This window comes from Amia ocellicauda, chromosome 5 (assembly GCF_036373705.1).
Source record: "Amia ocellicauda isolate fAmiCal2 chromosome 5, fAmiCal2.hap1, whole genome shotgun sequence".
In the NCBI taxonomy this organism is placed as follows: Eukaryota; Metazoa; Chordata; class Actinopteri; order Amiiformes; family Amiidae; genus Amia; species Amia ocellicauda.
Window position 1 is genome coordinate 1,476,779 of NC_089854.1, and position 26,472 is coordinate 1,503,250.

The following is a 26,472-nucleotide window of genomic DNA, read 5'->3' on the forward strand; positions in this document are numbered from 1 at the left end:
TTAAGTTGGAAAACTTTTTTTTTTATTGGTATTCCAGCAGAGATGCATAGAAATACATGCCTACAGGATACAAGATATTGATGTATTGCCTTAGACACTTGATATGTGACAGCTTCAGAAGAGCCCAACCGCAGTAGCAGCAGACACAGGTCCCGGTACAGAGAAGGACACAGGGAACGGCAGCCCCAGTCGCTTCTCTACACCTCCCCCCCCAGTCTGTGTCTCGTATCGGCAGCATCAGTGGCCGAGGAGGCACTCGCTGCCCTCCTGCTTTCATTTCTTAAAACACAACAGCAAAACAAAGTAGACAAAAATAAAGCATAACAATAATAATGATGCATTTACAAAACAAACAAGAGGTAAGAGATATTTTTTTGGGATGTGATGTGTGTGCTGTGCTTTGCAGAATCGAGACTGTGCGTGCGTGTGCGTGTGTTGCCTCCTCAGACTTCCGAACATAACCAGACAGGCAGGTTTCAAGACCAGATGAGGCCATTAGACTCCTTGTGCTCGTTTGGCAGCTGCAATAGCTTAAAGATCCTGGAGTCCCACTTTTCAATGATCCCCAGAATCGGCCTCCCCAGTCCCAGTGGCTGCCGTTTCCTGGTCTGTTCTCCACTCAGTCCCGCCCCGCGCTACGCCCTCCTGGCCTTCAAATGAAACACGTTCTTCTATCAGCCCATCCTCAGCACTTGGCCGCATTGTGAGTGATTGAGGATTGAATAAACGAGTATTGATTGTGAGTCCAGTTGCCGTGTCGTTAAAGCAAATCAGGAACCCTGCTGTATCAATGGGTAATTGAATGTGCAGATAATGTGCCCTACTGTGACAATTGTAAGTCTCCCCGGATAAGGGCGCCTGCTAAGAAATATATCATAGAAATAATGATGAAAAGCAAGTCAGTGAAGGGCTCGGGTGAAGTCACTACGCCACGTCAGAAAACTAGCGCAGGACTCATGTCAGAATCAGAAATCTCTTGGGGCTTTGGACCGATTGTGTTTCCTGTTGCATGGAAAAAAACAGTCTGAGATCTGAAGAAGCATGTCCGACTGACGCAGAGGTGCAAGTGTGCTGTGACGCTGATGCACAAATAAAAATAAAAATACTGTTGTGTTTTAACCCAAACCAAGCCATTCAGCCACCCAGATTCCCTCTTGGCTGTGAGAACAGAGGACGAGAGCCGAGTCTAGTTTACAGTCACAAGGTTACACTGTAATATTCAAACACATATTCCCATTGTATTCTAGGATACATTAATTACGTGTTACAGATGAGAGGCCGTCTTGAACTGAAATACCAACTTCACATTGTTTTTGTGTTTTGTTTTTTCTTAAAAAAAAAAGATTAATAATAAAATGAAATATAATGAATTACCAGTTGAGATTGTCCATTAAACACCTGAAACAGCAACTTTGCACCATAAATGCATGGCGTCGTCTCTGCAGCAGTCTGTCTTTTCAAAACCTATTGCCGAGTAACTTTAACTCATGAGAAAATGTTAACAACAACGTTAACAATGTTAAAAGAGTTACTTCAATATAATACACCTAGTTAGATGTGGCCTAAATATTAATTACACTGAAGAAATATGTGATTTTTTTTTTCCCGTTGTGATACATATTATACTATTTTATCGTTTAAAGTATTTTACATTACAAATTAAAACATACAAAATTGTAATACTTTTGATTAAAAATTTTAAAATCCAATTCTAAAATCATTTCTAAAACGTTAAAATGCTTAAATTAATCATATTCAGAAAAAAATAAAAAATAAAAAAATGAAACATTAATGCAAAACAAACTCAAGTGAAAAAGAAACCAAGACAGCAACTCAGTACAAAACATCTGGCGCATTGTCAGATGGAACGGATAGAGCATTAGACAAATCAAACAAAACGACAAAAACTATTGAACAAAACAAAACAATCGAAGGCATGTAAAGGAATACATATTATACAGTGTCATATCATGCAACACATGCAGGACATGGGAGAACAGACAGACGTGTACATAATGATGTCATCAGAAGCATATACACCACAAGCAGGCGGTACAGGAACGTCCCGTGACAAGGGAAGGCAGGGTCCCCTTGTTGCAGGAAAGGGACCATGTTTGGAGACGCCCCGCTACAGGGAAATGTGGATCACGAGCAGACCCAGTCTCACAATGCATTGTGCCTGCAGACACCATTAAATATCTGCTCGAGCATTATTGACAGAAGTGAGGGAGTCTCTCCAGCTCTCTGCGTTTGAAACAGAGGTGGTGGAGGAGGAGGGGTTAAAGAAAAAAATCTAAATGAAAGAAGTCTGGCTGTTGGACAGTAAGAGCTCAAGAAAGACCCTGAGATCCCTCCCTCGATGGGGTCTTCAGAGGCAGAGCTGCAACACTGCTGCCTACTGACAGGATCTTCGTGGCCGAGGCAAACGATGTGTGTTGGAAGTGAGGAGACCAAACAGAGGAAGAGAAAAGGGACGCGTGCGAAGTCGTGTAATGAGTTTTCATGGACTCTTTAAACTGCCTTTCACCGTCACTGTTTTGCAGCTTTTGACCGTGACTCATATCAAATAAATTGGTCAGTCGGTGTTTGTCAACAGATTGTCTCTCGTCAGGATTACTAGCTCACCGGCACTAAGCATTGGAGCACTTTGGCACCACGCTGCACCGCTACACAACAAAGCACAGACGGGGGTCAAGCTGTACAAGAAGGGTGAACGAAATAGTTTCTACATCACAAAAGGGATATTCTAACCGTAGAATATCTCGTGCTCTTCCTCCGAGATCTGATGTTGCTCACCTGTGGAACAGTCCGGGCGAGGGGTCAGGGGTCTGGGTTAATGATTAGCATTACAGACTAAGGGAGGGTTTCAGGGCGTATAACGGTGATCAACATCAGAGCTCAGGGCCAATGCACAGGGCACTGAGGTGTCAGCAAAGTGTAATTCACACATGGATCAATTGGGAATACACTGCCACGATAATGAGGCGTTAGACGGACAAGAAGTATGATACAAAGCCGGGCACTCGACATGGCAGAAGTCCCCAGGGTGGGCAGACTGCATGGCTTTCAGTGATCAATGAGTGTGGTTGTGAATTGGAGAACAGCCCTCACCACTGCAATTGATTTCCAGGGTGTTTATTTTTAATTCAAAGAAATTATATATTGTTTTTCTCTCCCTGAATGGAAGTGATTGCCCTGTTCCTTCAAGCTTGACTCCTGACCAAACGAATGCTCACCTGGACTGAAAACAAGTGATTTTCAGCTCTCACCTCGACTCGACTGCAGCTCTCAATGTCACAACACTGTGGGTGTGCTCGATGTATCGTCATTTTTCAGTTTCAGTTTCTTTCTTAATTTTACTCCAATACACAAGACCTTTTTCTCTTTGGTTGCACCTAATAACAACGCAACACAGTGGCCTTTAGCTCTGAACAGCTGAGCATTGGGCTGACGTCTGCAGACATAGCACAGACGCGAGACCTGGAGGGGGATGTAAACTGCAGAGGCCTGGGAGTCGAGGAGAACCTGGGATGCTGCTAATGGAGCCCATTAAGAGTCAGCAACCAGAAGTGTCACTTGGGAACAAAAGCACAGCCTGGTCATCTTTCCCTTCTTCTTGTATGTGTGTGTTAGTGTGTGAGTGAGCAGTGTTGTGTGTCTGTGTGTGAGAGTAACTTGCAGCATAATTGCCCAGTAATCATAAGGTAATTAGTGCGCGGTTAGCAGATAATTGCAGCACTTACTTCGGTCTACAGTTAAGGATACACTCAGGGATGGGTGGAGGGGTTCTTATGGAGATGTTGTAGCTGTGGCTGTCACATTAAATAGCATATTGTACTTCATTTATCAATGTATTTATTTTATTTTATTGGGGAAGATGCTCGAAGTGCAGAAGCGGCTCACAGATAGGTCTCTTAAAATTCTATTTATTTAATCCAATGTAATAATAATAATGATGATGATGATGATGATGATGATGATGATGATAATAATAATAATAATTGCGCGTCCTGGCAGCTGCCCGCAGGCCACTCTGGGTTCGTCTCTGTGTCCTTCAGAGTCCTGCGTCTCCCGTCTTCTTCAGACTCGTCCCTGACAGGCCGACACTACGCGATTACAGGAACCATGGCAACTGTGAGGCGAGAGGCCGGGCAGAATGTCAGCCGCAGCCTTGTGATCAGATCCCCTGTCCCGTGCACGGCGTCCCTGCGCAACACGAGTGCACACAGCCCACCCAGAGGCTGACGGTCAGTGCCAGACAAGAGCCTGGACTGGGCGGGCGGGTGGGCGGCAGAAGAACACAGTCAGAGCTGAGGGTTTGTAAACGTATGGAATTTGACAACGAAAGGGAAAGCCTTCTTTGGCTGTGACACGATGGTCAAATAGGTAGGTAGGCGTGGCAGCGTGCAACACGTCCCGTGTTAGACGACGATTCACATGGATTCGCAACATTGATCTCCACACTACTTTGTATTTCTGATGAACAGCTCCTGTCAATTTGAATGCCTCTATGTAGCATATTTTCCTCTCTCTGGCATCATCTTGTGTTTATGACATTCAGCTGTTCTGTTTCTATTTTGATTTGTGTTTCTCCCTTTAACAGAAGTTGTGAAATGTGTTGTTGTGAAAAGTCATCGGGTGCGAGGGCACGCAGCTATTCGAATAAAGAGATGCATAGAGATGATAATTATAATAAAAAACAGTAATGTATTCCATGACCTCTGCATGCCCAGCTGTATCAGCCCCCAGCGTGGAGCTCCGACGTATTCCTGGAGCTTTGCGTCGCTTTCTTTCCCGTTAGTCGGACTCCACGTGCCAAAAACTAAACATGGCTGGACATTCTGTCCCCTGGGGCAATATGGTATTACATGCCTTTTTTCATTTTCTTTTTTCCCCTCTTTCTCGGAAATATTTAACACGTTGAGTCCAGGCTGCTTTCGTGTCTTCCATTGTGAAGGAACCAAACAACAGAACACAAAGAGGAGCAACGTGTGCTGTTGAGCGGCTGTTGTGCATTTACGTAATGGCACTAAATCCTGGATTCAATCTAAATGTTCGACCTCCCCCCCACCCCCCTGCACTTGATGGTGGCTTTAAATTTGACAGAGGCTGTTCTTGCTGCTTCACTGGACCTTGCCAAGCCCTGGGGTTTTCATTTACTATCGGCAGGTGCGTCGGGCCCCTCACGGAGATGGCAGGGAAAACGGCATACGTTTCTGTGACACTCTTGGCGTGTTCCCGGGTTCTTTCAGCCGAGCAGGTGCGGCGGAGAGAGACTGCCGTCCTCGCCGGGGGCGGGGAGGTTCGTCAAGGCAGCAGTGGAGCCACAATGGAGCCAATCAATGGTCACAAGCCCATAGCCTTGTCATCCACCCACCTGCTGGCCACACAGTACAGCTGAGGTAGATGCGTCCGTGCTGACTGCCTCACTACGGATCCGGGGGTGGGGGGGGGGCGAGCCATCACAGGGATAGCAGGAAAAAGAGCAGAAATATCCAAACCAGAGGCAAGCATCATAGGACTATTAATTATTATTATTGATGTGTGTGTGTGTGTTGTAGTGTGTTTAACACTAATGAGCCAACGGCATGGACGCCCCACTAGCTGTGAGTGAAATAAAATCAGGCTGTGGCCTTCAGTTCAAAAACAGCAGGATCGCCCCCCCGGGGAGGCACTGACTGAGATACTCTTATCGCCTTGTTTGTCTCAATGTTATCTCGCTAATGAGTTTTGACTGAAGCCTGCTCCCAAACAACAAGCACTCACACAACCCCCCGACACGCGGCTCGCTCCGATCAGGATGAGGAGGGTGGGCTCAGAAATCCACTCCCTCCGTAAACCGGGCCGGAACCGAAGCGGGAGTAAATTCATGGACAGAACGCAGAGCTGAAACGGAGCTTTTCAAAACCTTGTGTTTTGACATCAGAATACCTATACTCTATATTTTATTTTAATTATTTTAATTATTTTTACCCCCCCAACAAATATAATAAAAAAAAAAAATTTTAAGCGTCACAGTAGAAAACACTTCAGCCTCAATTGCTTTTTATCATTAGAGTTTAAAGTGGGTGGTCGCTTTATGGTGTTCTTATCACAGACCATGACAGAGAGAATATATATTTCCTTCGATGCCTTATAGGTTATTAGTTGTATGGGTTGTTAACTTCTATAGCAATAAAACCAGCCCCCGTAACCCTTGAATACAGACGGATCATTCTGGCCTTTCTAAATTCCTTTGGTTAAAAATAATAAATAAAACAACAACTCTGCTTGTTTGTTTACCAAAATAACACTTTCATCGGTATTCAAAGGCATAACAGACAGCGACCAAAATCCTATCGCGGTTCCACTCTGAATGCCTGACGTCAAAGTACAGCAGATCCAGACATTTATTCCATTTGAGAAACATTCCTAAGGATCATCTCTCCCCTAACAATAAGCAGTAGAAAAACAAAGACAGTAATAATACTTCAATTGAGCGCCAGAAACTTCAAGGCTCCCATAAACCTTCAAAACAGCCTCTGGGCAAAAAGGCCTATGTTACAGAGTCGCCTAGTCGGATGTAAGGAAGCTGCAGTCAGTTCAGAAGAGATTAAATAAAATCCTATTACCCTGTGAGTGCTAATGGGTCAGTTCTGCCTCTTTGGGAGTTTGGGCGGATATCGGTCCGCTGTTTGTTTGTTTTTTTGCGAGAGCACAGTCCGGTTATAGCTGCAAATCAGTGATGCTCAAAAGCTCGCCTGGCTACATTTTACCATAAGGTTATCCATAGGACACCTGTAGCTTGGAATGTAAAAAATATAGAAGTATATCAATACAAAAATAAAAATGCAGTGTCTGATAAAGTGACCGCAATTTAAAAACACAAAAAATGCTTAAGAAAATAGTCAAATCTTACATGAGCGATGAATGTGAGCGAAGCAGGAGGAATTATGATGCAGACAACCTGAACGGCTCCTAAACAGGGGTTGTTTATACAGAGAGATCTATACATGTCTATATCAATTTCAATTTGAAGTATACCTTACAGTCCATTACTGCGGATTACCCAGTTTGTCCTCTGCAAGACTAATGCAGCATGTTTCCCTGTGGGCCTGGAAATGAGGAGGCATGACCACGGGGCAACAACCTCCTGGCGAGGAAGACGGCGATGATGATGAAGCAGAAGATGAAGAGGAAAGGGGAAACAGAAAGAAGAAGAGAGAGGGATGTGGCGGCGTGGAGAGCGGATGTGTGAGCAGAGGGTCCTGGAGTCCCTCGGCTTCATCTCTGCTTCTGCACAAAGAGACAAACGACAAAAAAAACTTCCCCTTGCACACAAGCAGGGCGGAGACGGTGGAGCACCGGTCGGGGGCCGCATGACAGGTGGGGAGACTGAAATGGACACGCCTCCCTTGTAAGGATGCGCGGGGGGCTACAGGAAGTTCTCCTTGCCGTTCCTCTCCCAGGTGCCCGTACCTGTGCGGATGCCGCCGTCGGCCGCGCACGAGAACTCCCCGGCGGTCAGCAGGAAGCAGGTGGCCTCCTTCTTGTTCTTCTCCCGAGTGCTGGAGCGTCTCATTGGCCACTTGTTGTCGGGCGACAGGGTCAGGCTGGCGCAGTCCTCGTCCGACATGACCACGCTGGCATCACCGTTCTGCTTCGAGTCTGTTGGGAACCAAGAGGGCCGCGTCAGTTGTGTGTGAGAGAGTCCGTGGGGATCTGTGAGTGTGTGTTGGTGGGAGTTTGTGAGTGAGTGTTTGTGAAGGGTGTGGGGCTCCATGCACTCTTAAGAGAAAGGGATGTGCCAGGGAGGTGTGGATAAGGTCTGGCGGGCCTTACCTAGACGATTTCTCCCCATGCCCTCCTCCGTTGCCAGCGGACAGGTGTCACTCTGGGTGCTGCCCCGGGGGGAGTTGCACTCGGACTTGACGAGGGTGGGAGAGTCTATCTGGTTGCTGGGGATGGGGTTGTGCTTCTTCTTCTTCTTGGGGAGCTTCTGCTTGGCCATAGCCAGGGAGTAGTACATGCCAAAGTTGTTGACGATGACGGGCACAGGCATGGCGATGGTCAGGACCCCGGCCAGGGCGCAGAGGGCGCCCACCACCATGCCTGACCACGTCTGGGGGTACATGTCCCCATAGCCCAGCGTCGTCATGGTCACCACAGCCCACCAGAAGCTGATGGGGATGTTCTTGAAGTGGGTGTGCTCGCTGGCCGTGGGGTCGTTGGCGTCCGCCCCGATGCGCTCGGCGTAGTAGATCATGGTGGCAAAGATGAGCACACCCAGCGCCAGGAAGATGATCAACAGAAGAAATTCGTTGACACTGGCCCGCAGCGTGTGGCCCAGCACCCGCAGGCCCACGAAGTGTCGTGTCAGCTTGAAGATCCTGAGGATCCGCACGAAGCGCACCACGCGCAGGAAGCCCAGCACGTCCCGGGCTGCTTTAGAAGACAGGCCGCTCAGCCCCACCTCCAGGTAGAAAGGCAGGATGGCCACGAAGTCGATGATGTTCAGCAGGTTCTTGACGAACAGCAGCTTGTCTGGGCAGCAGACGACGCGCACCAGGAACTCGAAAGTGAACCACACCACGCACACACCCTCCACCAGGGTCAGCACCGGCTTGGTCACCACCTCCTGTGCCAGAATGCTGCGGGTGACGTTATTCACCTTCACCGTCTCCGTGCGGTTCTGCAGAATGTTGAAGGCCTCGTGCGTCTCCAGGCAGAAGGTCGTGATGGACACCAGGATGAAGAACAGGGACACGAACGCGATGACCTGCAAGACACGGGCGAGGACAGCGTCAGCGGGAGGCAGTCACAGCAGGGCAATTGGGAGGGATGGGGGAGGATAACCTGAAGGATATTTTGAATATTTATGACATCCGTAAGATTCCTGCCCTGTTTTCTCGCCAAACAACGGCCTGAACCTCAACCCTGGCCCACAGCACAATATCATGCTAGCCCCATATGAACCTACACTCAATTCAGTTGATTCAGTATGCATGAACGCCTAAACCTGTTTCTTTGTTTAAAGGGAAAACTTTGCTAAATTACAACCAAAAAAATTAATCAAAACGTAGCATTCAAATACCGTTTTTTCAATTATGATTTTTAAACATCCAGATATTAACTTTACCATGAGATATACACTCACCTAAAGGATTATTAGGAACACCATACTAATACTGTGTTTGACCCCCTTTCGCCTTCAGAACTGCCTTAATTCTACGTGGCATTGATTCAACAAGGTGCTGAAAGCATTCTTTAGAAATGTTGGCCCATATTGATAGGATAGCATCTTGCAGTTGATGGAGATTTGTGGGATGCACATCCAGGGCACGAAGCTCCCGTTCCACCACATCCCAAAGATGCTCTATTGGGTTGAGATCTGGTGACTGTGGGGGCCAGTTTAGTACAGTGAACTCATTGTCATGTTCAAGAAACCAATTTGAAATGATTCGACCTTTGTGACATGGTGCATTATCCTGCTGGAAGTAGCCATCAGAGGATGGGTACATGGTGGTCATAAAGGGATGGACATGGTCAGAAACAATGCTCAGGTAGGCCGTGGCATTTAAACGATGCCCAATTGGCACTAAGGGGCCTAAAGTGTGCCAAGAAAACATCCCCCACACCATTACACCACCACCACCAGCCTGCACAGTGGTAACAAGGCATGATGGATCCATGTTCTGATTCTGTTTACGCCAAATTCTGACTCTACCATCTGAATGTCTCAACAGAAATCGAGACTCATCAGACCAGGCAACATTTTTCCAGTCTTCAACTGTCCAATTTTGGTGAGCTTGTGCAAATTGTAGCCTCTTTTTCCTATTTGTAGTGGAGATGAGTGGTACCCGGTTGGGTCTTCTGCTGTTGTAGCCCATCCGCCTCAAGGTTGTACGTGTTGTGGCTTCACAAATGCTTTGCTGCATACCTCGGTTGTAACGAGTGGTTATTTCAGTCAAAGTTGCTCTTCTATCAGCTTGAATCAGTCGGTCCATTCTCCTCTGACCTCTAGCATCAACAAGGCATTTTCGCCCACAGGACTGCCGCATACTGGATGTTTTTCCCTTTTCACACCATTCTTTGTAAACCCTAGAAATGGTTGTGCGTGAAAATCCCAGTAACTGAGCAGATTGTGAAATACTCAGACCGGCCCGTCTGGCACCAACAACCATGCCACGCTCAAAATTGCTTAAATCACCTTTCTTTCCCATTCAGACATTCAGTTTGGAGTTCAGGAGATTGTCTTGACCAGGACCACACCCCTAAATGCATTGAAGCAACTGCCATGTGATTGGTTGGTTAGATAATTGCATTAATGAGAAATTGAACAGGTGTTCCTAATAATCCTTTAGGTGAGTGTATAATGAGGCCATTATTAAACAATATTTAGAATCTTTATTCTGAACCATGATACTACGTAGCAGGGCCAAAAATATAGCGTACTCTATTATCTCCTGTATTACATAATTGAATCACCAGTCTTTAATTAAAAAGTACTTATTGTAAAACATTGACAATGATATGAAGTCATACAATAAATAATACATAAGTTCCAGAATGACACAACTCTGAAGAACAGGAACAGCTCTGGTTTCTCACCCAGTGTTAATTCTGTTTTTAATCTCACAATGGGTGTGGGCAGGTAGGACGGGTTGGTCACCACACAGTTTAAATTAGGTATGTTTGACTTGGGTTTGAAAAGGTCAGGGAAACACTGGGCTAATTCTTCCTGTCAGACTCGAGGCCTTCAGAAGTTCTGCGAGTCGGAACAAATCCCCCTGTCAAAGTCGCACACAGTCGCATGACAGCTTGATTGCTTTATTTATTTATCCATCTATTTATTTAGTTATTCGATCAGTCTGGGAAGGTGGCAGAGAAAGAGAGAGAGACATAATGACAGAGAGAGGGGGGTGGGAGAGAGAGAGAGAGCGAGAGAGAGAGACAGAAGGAGGGAGAGAGAGAGACAGGAGAGAAAAAGAGGGAGAGATTGTCAAAAGGAGAGAGCGGGAGTGAGATGGTAAGTTGTTCTCCGAGGATAAATTAACAATCCATTAATCAGCCAGTCAGATAAGTCCAGCTTGCAGCCAACAGTAAATGAGGCAGAAAAACAGCAATGATTTCCTTTACTCTTCCTCCGAAGGCTTGAGAAGCATTGAACTGGGGCCCAGTGCCTCACTGCCTCGAGCTGTGTGTCCGTGCGCGCTCTTTGGTGCACATTGCCATATATGTCCAGCACATTCTAGACACAGGGTTCAAACTACTGACCTCGGTTTGGGCCGATTTAGTTTGGGAATCGCACTCCAGAAAGAACACGGGTCAGAAGACAGCTTTCAAAACGAACCACAGCGCTGTTCCTGTGCCAGACAGAAATTAATTTGAAAACACCACCAGAGCAGCGGCACAAACTGCTCCGTTCATGACACCCTGCAACAGCAACGGATATAAACTGTCTGCAGACCTGCTGAATAATTCATTGTTGCTTTTGTGTGTCTTTCACCCATGAAATACACAAGTACTCCTGAGTGTTGCCCAGATTAGCACAGACCTCGGCTACACCACGTTTAAAATGTCTGAAGCCTCTTGCAGTTCAATTGTGAGGCTGCACTAATTTAAACTATCATGAGTGTTTTTCAATTTACTGCCCAAGGCAACAGAAAACAAATGCACATCATTTTATTAAAGAAAACATTATAATGATACTGCGTGACTGTTAAAACATTAGCTTTGTGAAAAGGAGGGGGACAAAAAGTCGATGGTGCTCGGAGAGAAGTGGATAAAATAAACTATTACTGTGAGAAATGTAAATACACTTCTGGCATCGCCTCCACTAACTCAGTATCTCCTGTCCTCCGCTATAGCCAGTCTGGTTCCTCAGGATCTCACCTTCCTAAAGCAACCTTAAAGAAACACAACAAAAATATAAACAGTACATCATTATTTAATATACTGTATATATATATATATATATATATATATATATATATATATATATATATCATATTTTCTGTGATTGTTTCCTTTATTTATTGCATTTCTTCTCCTAGACCTTTTGACTGCTTCCCTGTCGTTCCCTCTGCATTTGACACCCGAGCAACTGTTCCAGCAAAAACAGCTCCTCCACCCGAGACAGCAGAGCAGCGCAGCGCGGCGCTGTGTCTCCGACCTCCCCACCCCCATCAGTCCTCCTGTGTTTCAATGCCGATGTGCCGAGCCACATTATATCACCTCTGCCGGCTGTGTGACGCCCGTGCAGAAAATAATTACGTGTCGACTGGAGAGCAGAAATTAAGCAACCAGGCATCTGAGCAGAACAGAGCGGTGCTCACAGCTGCCTGGCAGGATGTGCAACAAGAAACGAACAAGATGCAACGACAACTGCAAATGACAGGAACAACTCGCCTAACGAGAAATCTTCTAATTAAATCCAGTCTTGTTGATGCTTTTCGACTAAATAAATACAGAACACAGCCGATTCATTGGCTCCAGTTTCAGGCTCCAGATAGGCTTGGTGTTTGTGCTCCCCTCTCAGCACAACTGTGCCACTGAGTGTCGGGCGGTTTAATCAAGCATTCCTTGGTTCAATTAACCAATTAAGGACCACATGTTTTTCGTGGAGAAGGAGGAGAAGGAACAGAAGACAACAGGAGCAGACAATGCAACTAAAAAAAAACAGGAAGATGTCTTTCAAGTGCCTTTATTGGAGGCCTAAGATGTCTGTTCCTGCCGATAAACACTGAGAGTGACAGGGAGCTCTGGCTCAAAATGTGTGACTTCGCTGGGAGGTCCTGGGGGGGGATTCAGAAACAATTTCCATGTGTTGCACTTCTGATAATGGCTTCTATCCCCAGGATGAGACCACAGAAGATGTGGTTGAGTTTCAGGTGAAATACCTGTAGGGACCATGCGGAGTGGCCTAAAAAAAGACCAGCGGCCATTGGGTTACCTCACAGTGGGGGCAGGAGTGAAGTTAAATGTTACACTTCAACCAGAACCTTCATACAGTCATAAAACCTAGAAAAACACACAGAGATGTGAATAGTACTGGAAATTTCACTGCTGTGAAGTGAATGGTCTGTCTCTGGATTGTCATTTTAAATAAAGGCCAATTTATAATCAATGACAGCCAATTAGGGGCGTAGTGTTAACGAACAGTCAGCAAACTGTATCTATTTTTGATCATTTGTTTCGGGTTATTTATTCGTTGAGTCAGTCCCTCACAGTCAATCATGCATTCCTAGGTTTCTAAGATTGGTTCCTCTAAACAAATAAAATAAAAAGAACTGATTTTGAAAAAATGCGGTTGCATCAGTTTAACTTTAGCTCCTCCCTCTCTGATTCTATGGGAACTGTGTTATTTATAAAGTTTTATTCATAATTAATAAATACAAGTGTGAACTGGGAATCTTTGGTGTACAAATTGTGTCAGAACCGAAGATGCAACACAAAATATTGAGATATGTATACATTACTATAAGAATTATGCTTATATCTTTTCATATAGTAGTGTAATGTGATAAAGAGAAATACATAGACAGATATATATTTTCTCATATTTCCAATTAACTTTAATACAATCTCCCCTTGACACATAACGAGGGTTCAAAGGGGGAAGGTTAGAACTAAGAATAGGATTTCTGGATATTATGCATTTTTTAGTTTTTCCAATATTGTTTTCCAAGCTTTGCCCATTGTGCTGAACTTCTTCCGTCAGCTGGGGTAGACTGAGTCAGACAGCCAGGGAAAAAAATAAAATAAAACACCTGGGGAATCTGAAGAGTTTAACTCAATTGCTTTGGCAGTGTGCATCACCGCAGTTACCGAAATAATGACAATCCTCCTCTCTCCCTGCCATATAAAACAAGATTACATGTTATTTATTTATATCTGAAGGCAAAGGAATTCCACTGAAGGCACCTGATTGCAAACGGATTGTGCAGCCAAGCAAATTGAACAGTTTAGCTTCATAATACCTGATGATGAGGGGATAACACACACACCCCCAATCCCACCCACACACACACACATTATCCCTTTTGTTTTATGTAAGTGGAGACTGGTTTACGGCGAGTCTCTGCAGAGAGGAGATCTGCACAGTCTCTCTCCTGAGCCCGAGGGAATGACACGTGTACGGGACAGGGCCCAGGTGGGGGCATTAACCCCATCATGTCCGAGGCGCAGACAGGGATCTCACGGCAGCACGTCTGGGTGTGCAAAGGATTCTGCTGCCACTAGAAAGGTCGAGAGCAGCGACGTAGACCACAGGATCTCTCACACCAAATTCGCTGCGTTCTTAGTAATAATAATAAGTCATTTGTCAGACGCATCTATGGAAACTGGGGGGCGAGTTAAACACATACATAAACACAGACTGCCGCGTGGGCCCTTAAAACTGAAGCCTGGCTTTAAATCTCTGGTCGTTTTCCTTCTGTCGGCCTGTGACGCAGAATGACAGGGGCTCCCACTGCAAAGAGCCCAAGCACATTCCCCTGGCTGCCCACCCAGAATGACAGGGGCTCTGGGGGGCCCAAGCACATTCCCCCAACAGCTCCCTGTGCCTGGGGACTCGACCACAAGATATCCTGCAGGTTCCCAACCTGTGTGGCACTGGGATCTCCCTTCCTGGACTCTGAGCTTGTACAGTTTTTGTGTTTGTGTTGCCAGGATATTCACTAGCACCGTGGGACCTGCAGCACCGTGTGTGTATGTATTTATCTGTAGATGTATATATGTGTGTGTGCATGCAAGAGTGTGAGAGAGAGAGACAGACAGAGGGAGAGAGAACTTGCAGGCTGACTGGGGAAAAGATTCCCAGCCTGTGAGAAGACGAGGACCCTCCCCGCGTTCACAGAGCCCTGGCAGAGGACATTAATAATTCACCGGGCCGCACTGGGCCACAGCAGACCTGTTTACCACGGTTATACCACGCCCCTTCCCGGGGGCAACTGCAGAGCAATATCAGCAGCAGCCCTTACCTGCAAAACATGCACCTGTCAACGGCTAATTGTGTGGCAGCAGGAGTGTGGCTGCTGGAAAATATTACACGCCCTTGTTAAATATAAGCAGTTGTGTGCCGGTGAGCTGTGGAGAAGGAACACCTGTTTAACACAACACTAAGCCATCATCTACAGCGCGAGAGCCTTCTCAACCCTCCCCGCCCCAGGCACCCCTCCTACTCCCCTCTCAGCTAATCAGCCAGGTGTGATTATGATTGTTTTATAATTAACCGCTGAAGGAAACGGAGGCAGCATCGCTTGAACTTCAAATCAGTCGAGATTGTCGTGCAAATTACCTCTGGAGAGACGAGCAAAATTGTCCTCATAAGCAAAGAAACGAGAAACAAGAAACATACTCTAGGTATTATCCTACCCTCTTACTCCTGGCCACGTCCCCCTACAGACATGGCCCCCGAAATACACAAACAGCTTCCTGATGAATGTAAAAAAGGAGCTGAAATAATTGGGCAATTATGGAGTCAGCTCTTGACCTTGCTAAATTCAATAAGATGTGCTTTATCATTACAGCAAAGTAGACAAACAGCCAACAAGCCATCGGAGAGACGGAGAAACTATCCTGTGTGTTTCTGTATAAACATGTGACACATTGAGTCACACCAATCAAGTCCTCTGTGATTAAGTGCTGGAAAAGGCATTAAAATACGCAGGATTGTCAATAATGGCAATCTCGCAGAACAAAGCAGAGAATCTGGGATCTCTTTCTATTCATCCTTACTTTGTCTGGATAATCCTACTGAAGAGATGCGTGGTGTGTGTGTGTGTGTGTGTCTGTGTGTGTGTGTGTGTGTGTCTGTGTGTGTGTGTGTGTGTGTGTCTGTGTATCTGTGTCTGTGTCTGTGTCTGTGTGTGTATCTGTGTGTGTGTGTGTGTGTGTGTCTGTGTGTCTGTGTGTCTGTGTGTGTGTGTGTGTATGTGTGTGTGTGTGTGTATGTGTGTGTGTGCATGATGACGTGGCTATAGCTGACAAATAAATGACAGCTTCAGAAACAGTTTTATAAGAACATAAGAACATAGTTTACAAACGAGAGGAAGCCATTCACCCCATCGTGCTCATTTGGTGTTCATTAATAACTGATTGATCAAGGATCCTATCCAGTCTGTTTTTGAATGTTCCCAAATTGTCTCTTCAGCCACATCGCTGGGGAGTTTGTTCAGATTGTGACGCCTCTCTGTGTGAAGAAGTGTCTCCTGTTTTCTGTCTCGAATGCCTTGAAGTCCAATTTCCATTTGTGTCCCCGGGTGCGTGTGTCCCTGCTGATCTGGAAAAGCTCAGGCCCTAGTACTGATCCCTGTGGAACTCCACTAACAACCTCACTCCAGTTAGCACCTGTGGTATATGGCTAAGTGTCCGGACTGTAGGCTTGCCACAAGAGCTGGGCTGGAACAATCGGGTAAGAAAGAGGAGTTTAACAACATTTCTAAATACTCTGCAATAAAGTGAGTGAACTAAACCTCTGTATTACTTTGTTTTATATACCATGGGCAGATGATATAACAACACCTACCATAATCTAATTCTCGCTGCAATGAAAGAGACAGTTAGGGATCTGTCACTGATACGTAATGAAACACTTCAAACTTGTGTGCCATGTATTGTTTAGTTATTATAACAATTATTGTTCATCATATGGTTTTCTCTGTTGCAATATGACCTGAACCTTAACAGCTCTTCCTTGTCGGAGAGTGAATACTCAGACACTGAGGAAGGGAAGTCTCCAGCGACACTCAGCAAGTTTCATTACTCAGTGTCACAGAGCACTGTGCCAAAACCTGCCGACTTCAGAGGGCTTCGGCTAAAACACAAAGATAGGGGGAGGGGAAAAATAAAGTTTGAAAACATATAAATACATTCGTAATGACCGTAAAGCTGGAGTGTTCAGTGCAAGGAATAGCCTAGTTTTTAAATTGCTATCATTAAAATACAGAGTCGTTACAGAGCACTTAATCTGCATGTGTAATATCATTAACGTCTACAGAATTAGCTTGTTGCAAAACCTTGGAAAGCAATATAAGACATAAAATACTGAAAGCACTTGGCAGACTAATTAATTGCTAACCACAATGAAATTCAAAACAGAACTGGCCAAGATACAGCTGGGGCAACAGTCAGCCCTTACTGGAAATTAAATGTGAGAGGGGGTTTAAATTAGGTTTTTATGAATAAGAGATCCATGATTTACTTGCTCACTGACACCAGTATGTATGTGCCGACGCAGTTGCACGAAACCAGGGAGTGTGGGGAGATTGCAGAACTGTGAGGGACGCAGATCCTGGTTGGCTGAGCTCTGGACCAATGGGAGTGCTCAGGGTGGATACTCCCCCTGCGCCGCGTGACAAGGTTTTGATTGTGTCATGTGGCGGCCGAGTGCGTCATGTCTTTTAACTTGTGACGTCAGTGAACAGCAGGCACTGGCACTCTCCCGCCAAGAGCAGTTTCCCTGGAGGTACCAAACACCCCTCGCCACCCCATGTCAGGTACAAGGCCACTTTTGTTTTCATTACATTTAACCTCATCCTGCTTCCTGTCTGGCTTTTTTCCTTAAACAATGTGATAATGGAGACACATGTTGAAGATAATAAAAGTGATCTTCCTCATGCCTTCACAAGACGAGCCCTAAATGCAAGTGTGTGTCTATAACATGGGTGGTGCAGGGATGGCAAACAAGGTGACACTATGGCAGCCGTTACCAGCTGATGGCCGTGACTCTGAAGGGTAATACATGAAATTGCTTTGACTTCTCGTATCCCATTCCCTCTGACTGCAGGGCTGGGCTTGAGTTCAGCTAATGGCAGCAGTGTTAGTCCACTGGATCCACAGACACGCACTGAGCCGCCTGATAAACCAGAGACGCTGGGAGTGGCGCTACACGGCATTATCTAACATCTGTCCTAATGCCACAAAACAGCCTCACAGCAAAACCAAAGGGCAGTCTTCTCTGAGAGAGACATCGGCTCCTGTGACTCTTTCTGTGTTTATTGATGTATTAATGCTGCTGTAAATCCTCCACTGCTAAAGAACAGAGACAATGTGAAGACACACACACACACACACACACGCAAACAGGGGGGAGAGATGGTACCATGGCAAACAACAGAACAATAACTATATAAATCAATGGTTGCACACATCTGGTAGCCGGAGATTAAATTACTTTTGTATAGGGAAATAAACAGGTTTCACCCAATCAGGGCACTCTTTCTGTGTTGGGGAAAACAGAAAAGACAACAGTGTGATTGCTTTACACCACATTCATCACTGCTATTTATTGCACCGGGTCAGACATTTGCTCCAGCTGCGTCTTCAGCAAAAGAAGACAACGGACAGGACACACATCACAGTGGGAAGACAGAAGAAATGCTTCAACCGCCCAGACACTGAAGGATGAGTCATCCAACAAATTTAACACACACCCGCTGCATGGGTAAACCGGTGCTCAACACAAATCGCAGACTGATCTGCCTTGTTGGAGACTCGTGTCAGAGAGGGCCTGTGAGAGCTGCGTCTCTCTCTGCAACTACGAGAGCAAAATGATAAAACGCTTGACTAATTGTGGTTCCTCTGTAGAGATATCAAATGTAACAGTGTGTTTCCATTTCCCTTAGCAGACCACAGACCTTAACGGTTACTAGAAAATCGACTGCATCTGGACACAATGGCATTCTGCACTGGACAGATTAAAAAAACTAAAAACAACAATAGATGATTAAAACCCTTTCGGTTAGGCTTCCTGAAATCTAATAATGTATCAGACATGAAAAAGAACAGCAGAAAGTAGTTTTTAATTGAAGTTTTAATCGTAGGCCTACAATAATGTCAGTTCAATTTAGTTTTTATGCAACCCGATTATGGCAAAAAAAACAAAAAAAACATATCAGTTAATAACTGGACTATAAATAAGGACTTAATTTACATTCTGTTAGGAGGGCAGTTGAATCTGCATTGAGTCTCCCACCAATTACAGGTTATAATTAATTCATGATCCATTTTCTCTCTCTCCCACAAATATATGTCCGGAAGACAGTTTTCAAGCACCGCAGAGACTGCAGAGGAAAGCAGCACTAAGAAGAGGAAGACATTTAAAACTTTACTTAGCAGAGGGTGTATTTAATACCCGATATCCTATCAGGGATCTCACATGGGTGCTAGGGAGGCCCTGGAGAATGGGCCACAGTGCTGCCTGCATTGTGCTGAGCTGGCCCAGCTGCTGCTCGGGAGCCGAGGGCTCACATCTGTCAGCCGCTCCCTGACACACTACCCCTGAATGGCCGCTTTTCCGCCCCCCTTACAAAATGCGAACGCAGCCAGACTCGGTGAGGATCGGCGTCTCACAGTATTTGGAGATCGGAGTAAACACAGAGCTCGCACTGTCTTGCTGTGGCCATTGGCAGAGCACCCCAATAAATAAACATGCTTTACATCCGCGATTAACTGAGGGTCTTCCACTGAGCACAACTCCCGTTCCCCTGCAACTCCTGCACTCCTGCAGGATGCCTCCTGATGTAGTGCAGTTACCACAGAGCTGCGTATCGTTTCTATATTGCGATCAGCGCTATTAGAGTTCAGATGTGTGCAGAATATGTGCAGGACTCGGATGCCAAGAATTTCAAGAATGCTTTCACCGCAAAAACAGAAGCAGCCACGGCTTCATGTCAGCCAAAAGCAACAGCACGAGCCTCTTCCTGCTGCTGTTGGTTTGAACAAGTTATGTTATTATTATTGTTTAAAGGGCAATATGGGCATGTTTACGAGGGCAGGGCACAGTTGTTTATAGTGAGGGGTCGTACAGGTGTCAAAACGGGGACGCGAGGATGCAGAGCTGACACTGAGAACAGGGCTGCACAAATGGCCCATTTCACACAGAACACCTCTGGGATGCCCTGCAGAGATGACTCTCTCTCGCTGTCTCTTCCGGCCGCCAAAGGCCAAAAAGTGGCTTTGGGTCCCTGGTCCTTGTTGTCGGTCTTCCCACTTTCAGTGACTCTACACCACAGCGGGTCAGGGGGGGCGCTGTGCTCTCGGCCTCACACAGGGCCGTCCCCTCGTTGGACACGACCGCCCCCCCGGAAAGGGACTGTGTGCTCTGGTGCAGAACAGGAAAGAACCAGTGTGAAGGTCAGGTCACATGTATTTGTTCGGATGCAGGGGTCGGGGCTGTCAACATTTAAGATACAGTCACAGCCTGGGGTGTGTGCGATTGATTAGGTCTGGACCGGAGCCCACATTGAAGTAAACAACCTTATCCCCCCTCCTCAGGGAAATGAAAACAATCCAACTGAAAACACATAGCTGGACTTTTAAACACCGTTTAAAAGGGCAATCGAACAAGGTTGATTTCATTATTGTTATTAGTGCGTTTCAAGATGATATTGGTCATTTTATTGAACTGTTAATTTCCCCTTAAGCCATTCTATCGCATTCATCCATTCCAATACTTTCTCTTGGAGGTAAACCCAAATGATCAAACCCATAGTATGGTGTTCAGCCCTAGGATAGCTGTCACAGCCCTTCTCTCTGATGACTGCACACACTACACAAAGTGCATACGTCGCAGACTCCACGCTTGTTTTCAAATCCCTCGTCCAATTTTGCAACATTTTGTTTTTTGCTGGAGAATTTATGCGATTTAAAATTTAAAAAGACACGTTTTGAACAGCATCACCACTAAGCCAGTCTGGGGCTAAAAGCTCTCCGAAGTACACAATCCAAATCTGGCAGAAGACAGGGATTTCTGCGAGTTCTGCTCAAGCGTGCCTGGATCTATATGTTGTTTTGTTTGTTTGTTTTTTCAGATTGAACCAGAAAAAAAAAATCTATCCTTTTATTTCCTCCTTCTTTGCTCTTGCTTCTTGCCAGAAAGCACACTGCTCAAAACAATGTTTTACATATTGGTGCCAAAGAACTGTTGCCACTGTAATTGTCTCCCTTTGATAATTAAATGGCGGTGATTAATTGCATTGATTGATTAATTGTAGACTTTAAATTCATAAGTATGTGCAGAGATTTTAAACAATTCCTTAATTAATGACTCAAACTGCCTTATCTGACAGGCCCTTCAACATTATCAATTGTCTCTCGACCTACTGAAACAGATCTTGCACCTTTCACAGGACTCTGGATTAAAAGGATTAACAGGATTAACAGGATTAACATTTAAATCTGCCCAACCCTCCTGAAAAACAGTTCAGTTTGATGGACACTTCCGATCAATGTATAAGAGTTCATAACCAACAGAAGAACAGTTCAAAAATCATGTCATAAAATGTTCATCAGACATCAGTCACCGGGCTTTGAAGACGGCTTACACAACATTATTTATTAAACTTGTTTACTGTCCCAAACTGCCTGTAAAGTGTTGATACGGATGTTGTTGAAATGCATGATCCTTTCCTAGGCGGAGTTTGGAACAAGTGCAGCACTTTGTCTGCATATAAAATGCAAGCCGGCAAAAGAAAATGATAAACCTTGTAGAATTCTCAGTCTCTTGTAAAATTGCATCTTATTTTGAGTTGACCAGTAGAAACACACGTTCAGTGGCCTACAGTGGGAGAGGAAACAGTTATAGATATGGGCAAGATGGACCAGTCGCTTCCAGACTTTGTTGCACAAACTATTTTAAGACGCCCAGAAAATAATTGCGTTGGGAACACGATGTGCACTGTGATGTATTTGCTCTGTCGGCTGGAGGATGAAGAATTGGTTTCAGGCTGAAGCCCGCGTGTTGAAAGGGCAGCTCCACGAGCCATCCCCAGTGGGGGGCGGGGGGGACAAGACAAACAAAAACCTGTGCATTGGCAGTCTGATAACAGCCCTCCCTCCTGCAACGGCTGAGTCCCCTCAGAGCAGAGGATAGCTGGGAAAACACAATGCATCCTCCAGGGATGTTCGTGCTCTCGGTGTCACGCACATCGAGGAGCAGAGTAAGACATTTCTGCACCAGCGACAGGAGAAGTCTGTCAGGAAGACGACATGCTTGAGCAGCCGTCTGAGATCGGGAAGAATCCATCAGCAAGTCAGCAAAACGCCCTCTCGGGTCCATTACAGCGGGAGCATCATGTGCTGATGAACACCATGCTTTCACAGACGCCCGCTAAGTGCCCTGTAAAAGCACGGCGAGATGCTTGCTTACTTCCGCAAAAGGTCGTCAGCAGCATCCAGGGGCGACTGCACAACATTGCAGAGAATTAGCATGGTAGAATACTAAAGCAGAGGTAAACACACACAACCAGAAAGAAATGGGACAAAAGCACAACCACGATGTGATGAAATGAAGGGCCTCTGTGGTTGTTTTATCTCTGTACCATGTGTGAGCAAAAACAGAGACGCAGCTGAGCAGCCAGCCGGGGTCTTGTTTGTGTGGGCTGCGCAGCACTTCTCTTCACAGCGCTTGTGTGGCACAACAGAAGGAGGCTGTGAAGCTCCCTCTGCCGCATGTGCCGGTGACACGAGATGACGAATCATCCGTCTTCAAACACAAGCCTCTCCTCTGCTCAGCTTCCCCCTGTGCTTCAGATATGAACCACGAGGTCAAGCTGCACGGACAGCAAGCACAACATGAGACACGGGGAGCTGCGCAAGACCGAATGATATTTGCTCAGCCACTGTGAGGGGCAGCAAAAACATGAAGGTAGTAATTAACATGCCTTAAACGTTAAACATGCCTTATGATGCTATTCAACAAGAGCTGGGAATGATGAAAAGCAGCCTAAGAGCTTTTACACCAAAGGACACAGCTGCAAGAATCCTCTCAAAGAAACAAGAGTGATATCAAACAGAATATCTGCATGAAATCCTTTCGGTTTGTTTTGTTTTACTTCTATCTTAAAATGTGACTGTTTCCCATGAAGCACCTCCAGACGGGGCTCGTGGCGTTGTGTTGAAATATGTCTTAACTTCCACACATCCGTGAATACAGGTTAGGCACAAGCCTCTAATTTTATTAAAGCGCTGTAGCTGAGAGCGCCACTTAACCTTGCCTTGTAAATTACAGGTCTCCTCTGCAAAACCCCGTGTTATGAACCAGCCTCCCAAGTAGCGTGCGCGCTGCGGCAACTCCAAGTGTTATTCTGACCGAATCATCTACTTGTTTCTTAAATACCGACTGATTCCACATTTGACTACGAGCCCCACAGCTCCCTATGCTGAGGGATGGTACATGGGGGGGACCAAAACCATGATATGGCCATTTACTACCTCTTAGTGCACAAACCTTACCCATCCCACCTCCCACACACACCGTGGCCGCTCCTTGCCCTTCACACCCACTCATGACCTGCCCGAGTCACTGAGATAACGCCACAGTTGCACACACACACAACCTCACTGCCCCACTCCCTGTTGCTCTCTCTCGCTCTCTCTCTCTGCATCTCGGTGCTATGGAACTCTATTGGCCAAATAAAAATCACTTTCTGCAGCTGTGGGTAAATGCCCACAGTTCCCAGTGCTCAGATCACTTTCCCATCCCCCTAAGCCTGCGTGTGATGGAACAGCTTGCCTCTTTAATTGCATTTGTGTGCTGCTTGAGAGGAGGCAGGTCTGGTGCAATCCCTGATGATTTACAGAGAGATTCCAGGTACAGGTACACAAACCTGCCAATTACAGGCCGGCAGACGGGAGTTTCACTCTTTATTTGCATTTCTCTCCCGTTGTTAGATCGAAATCCTAGGCCCTGCCTTTTTAATTTGAACGTGTGCCTTTCCCAGCATAGCACTGAGGACACAGTCATTATTCTGAGTCCTAAACACTCGCCAGGGAATTTCCCGATTGTCATTATGATTGTTCCCAATTTGTCGGACACTACAAACTGATGCTAATTGCTATTGCCCGTCGCACACGCAGGTGCACAAACATCAATAAGCTGAAATGCATTGTGCACAAGAATGACATTTCTCCTGTTACGGATGAGCCGGTCATGAAACCCAACCCCGCAGTTGTCAATGAAGAGCATAATTCATTCAAAAGCTGGTCCTGGGTTAGCAGATGCCTGTTCAGTGTATAAACTCGATTAAGTTTCCACCGCCAGGAACAGAGCTGTTCATTCATCCTGTAAGAGCGCACAAAGCGATGGGGCTCGCTGCGTCAATACGGAGACAGCCTGTGTGCTGTAAATATGAAAACGGCTGAGATATTTGCACATGAAACGGGTAAACATAACTCCCGCTTCCCTAGGCTTAGCAAAGCAGACGACTTTTGTTCCTTAATAGTAGTCGCTGTAATGTAATGAATTGATGTATGCATTGCAGTGAGTCATGACTACAACTACTACTAATGATGATCATGTCCAGTGGGTCTGTTTCCAGGAAGCCCACCGGCAGCAGCTGCCACACCTGACCCCGCACGACGGAGAGACAGACCTACCCGCGCCGCGACGGACGAGTACGGGTCTTCGAACAGAGCCCACACCTTGGGCTGCCACACCTCCCAGCAGCCCCGAGAGCGGTCCGGGCAGTCGTCGGTGCCCAGGCGCCGGGGCAGCTCCCGGTCGTCGTCGTCGTCGGCCGGGTCGGGCGCCTCGAAGATGTCCAGCGCCTCCTCGGCGTCGCGGTGCTGGCGGTAGGTCATCCAGCAGCAGGGCTCCACGTCCGTCTCGTCGATGCCCCAGAAGGCCAGCTCCTCCTCGAACAGCGGGCCGCACACGTCGGCCGGGCAGTGCAGCTTGCCGGTGCGGTAGTAGTTGAGCACGTAGGCGAAGATGCCCGGGTGCCGGTCGAAGAACAGCTCGGCCCGCGCGCGCGGCTCCTCCTCCGCCAGCCAGGCCAGGCGCGTGGCGGGGAGCGTGCGCAGCGTGCTCCTATAGGTCTCGTGCCGCGTGCCGCCCACGTTCAGCACGATCTTGTCCGAGTCCTCGCCGCGGCCCGTGTCCTCCTTCAGGCATGTTTTGGACGGGGGTTTGTTGCCAGACTTGCGCCCACGGTAGGATGAAACGCACACCGAACTGATCATAGATTTGGATGGAACGGCTGCCCGTTGACAAACGCCCGTTCCGCTCTGCTGCGTCTGGTCGAATGGCCCTCTGCGCACTTTTCTTACTCTCGCTCTTTTTCTCGCCTCTCGTTTTGAAGCATCTAAAACTTATGACCAGACCTCAGTTTCTGCAAAGTTGGAAACAAATAAAACAAGTCCGTGGCAAAAGGTCAGGTTATAATCCAAAGAATCCACGTGGATTATTAATCCTGAGGAGGGTGGCAGAGCAGAAGAGATGATATTATTATTATTATTATTATTATTATTATTATTATTAATTCAATTCAATATATCTATGTACTTTATATACAAAAATAAGATGTCAGAATTGCAATGTTGCTAATGTGGAAGAAAAGAGATTAGAGGCTTTAGGCTTCCTTCCTCAAATGAAAACCACGGCTCCAACCAGCCCGGGCAGCAGCAGGTGACTTGCTGTCGGCCGATTTAAAAACACAGCCGCTGTAGTTTGGGTGATGGGGAAAGCTGGACAGCAACAGGCATCTGAACCGCAACGTGCTCCAGCAGCCAAGCGCTGTCACATGCGTATGCAATGTGTTTTGATGTTGAAATTGCAAGATAAAGCCGTCCGTTTTTGAAGGAATAGTAAATAGAAATATCCAAAGGTATTCAGTGTTTACTCGGTTTGGCCGAATGGTACAAATAGATCCCTTATTCGCGCTCCAACTGTATCAGAGATTCAAGTTACTTCTGCTCCGCGCAATAGACGCCCCTTGTGCACGAATACTTTGCAATCCACAGTGTTTCTGTTTCCGAGATCTTTACAGTACAAAACATATACATATATATAATCTCTAAATATACTTACAGATGGCATGCACAAATATGTATACAGATCTCAAACGGTGCAGACTCTGATCCCGACACGTAGGCATTCAGAGACCTTCTACGTAAAATGTGATGATTTTATTTCTTGTTCAGTTGTTTATTTAGATCATTATTTTGTTCTCGCTTCCAAATCCCCGTCGATTACGTGCGCGTCTCGGCTCCCTCCGTCATGCAATCCGTGTTGGTCGAGAAGGCAACGCCACTGCTCTCTTTTTATTTTGTATTTGCCCAGATGAAGATTTGCTTGCTGTCAAATCCTGGAGGAGTAACCTGTAGCTCACGGATCCGGGTGGTGTTGTATTGCAAGAAGAGCAGCTCTTAAGAATTAATCTTTGGGAAAATACAGCTGTGACACAGACAGACAGACGGAAAGATTGGCGCAAGATTGTTTTTCAGTGGAAGATCTGTTGCTTCTCCCCAACTATCTCCCCCTCCCAGGAACACATGACGCGCTCCGAAGGGATATTTTGTGCAAAAGCACCAACCAATTAACTCCTGTTTCCCCGTTTCGGTTTGCAAGGCAAGACCTTGTCTTATAGTTGTTCTGAACTGAGGAAGCGTTCCCCCTCCTACTCTCTCTCTCCTGTAGGTCACACTTCACTCTTCTCCTATAGGCTATGGGCACAGCTATGCTCAACTGTGTGCCTCGTTAATGTTTGC

General features: G+C 46.3%; 1 protein-coding gene across 1 annotated transcript; it reads right to left on the bottom strand.

Moving 5' to 3' along the window:
* On the bottom strand, positions 1-26,472 carry kcnc4 (potassium voltage-gated channel, Shaw-related subfamily, member 4). Its single transcript, XM_066703131.1, has 3 exons — positions 24,361-26,472; positions 7,822-8,758; positions 1-7,647 (listed from the first exon to the last, which is right to left on the bottom strand). Exons 1-3 carry the CDS (start codon positions 24,943-24,945, stop codon positions 7,415-7,417), a joined length of 1,755 nt encoding a protein of 584 aa, XP_066559228.1. The 5' UTR covers positions 24,946-26,472; the 3' UTR covers positions 1-7,414.

Bases quoted from the DNA above. Each gene is read 5' to 3' on its own strand.
- kcnc4 (XM_066703131.1), bottom strand. From the start codon at position 24,945: ATGATCAGTTCGGTGTGCGTTTCATCCTACCGTGGGCGCAAGTCTGGC. The intron at 8,759-24,360 runs GTAGGTCTGTCT...CGTGTCTTGCAG, and splicing joins ACTCGTCCGTCGCGGCGCGG to GTCATCGCGTTCGTGTCCCT. The intron at 7,648-7,821 runs GTAAGGCCCGCC...GGTTCCCAACAG, and splicing joins CATGGGGAGAAATCGTCTAG to ACTCGAAGCAGAACGGTGAT.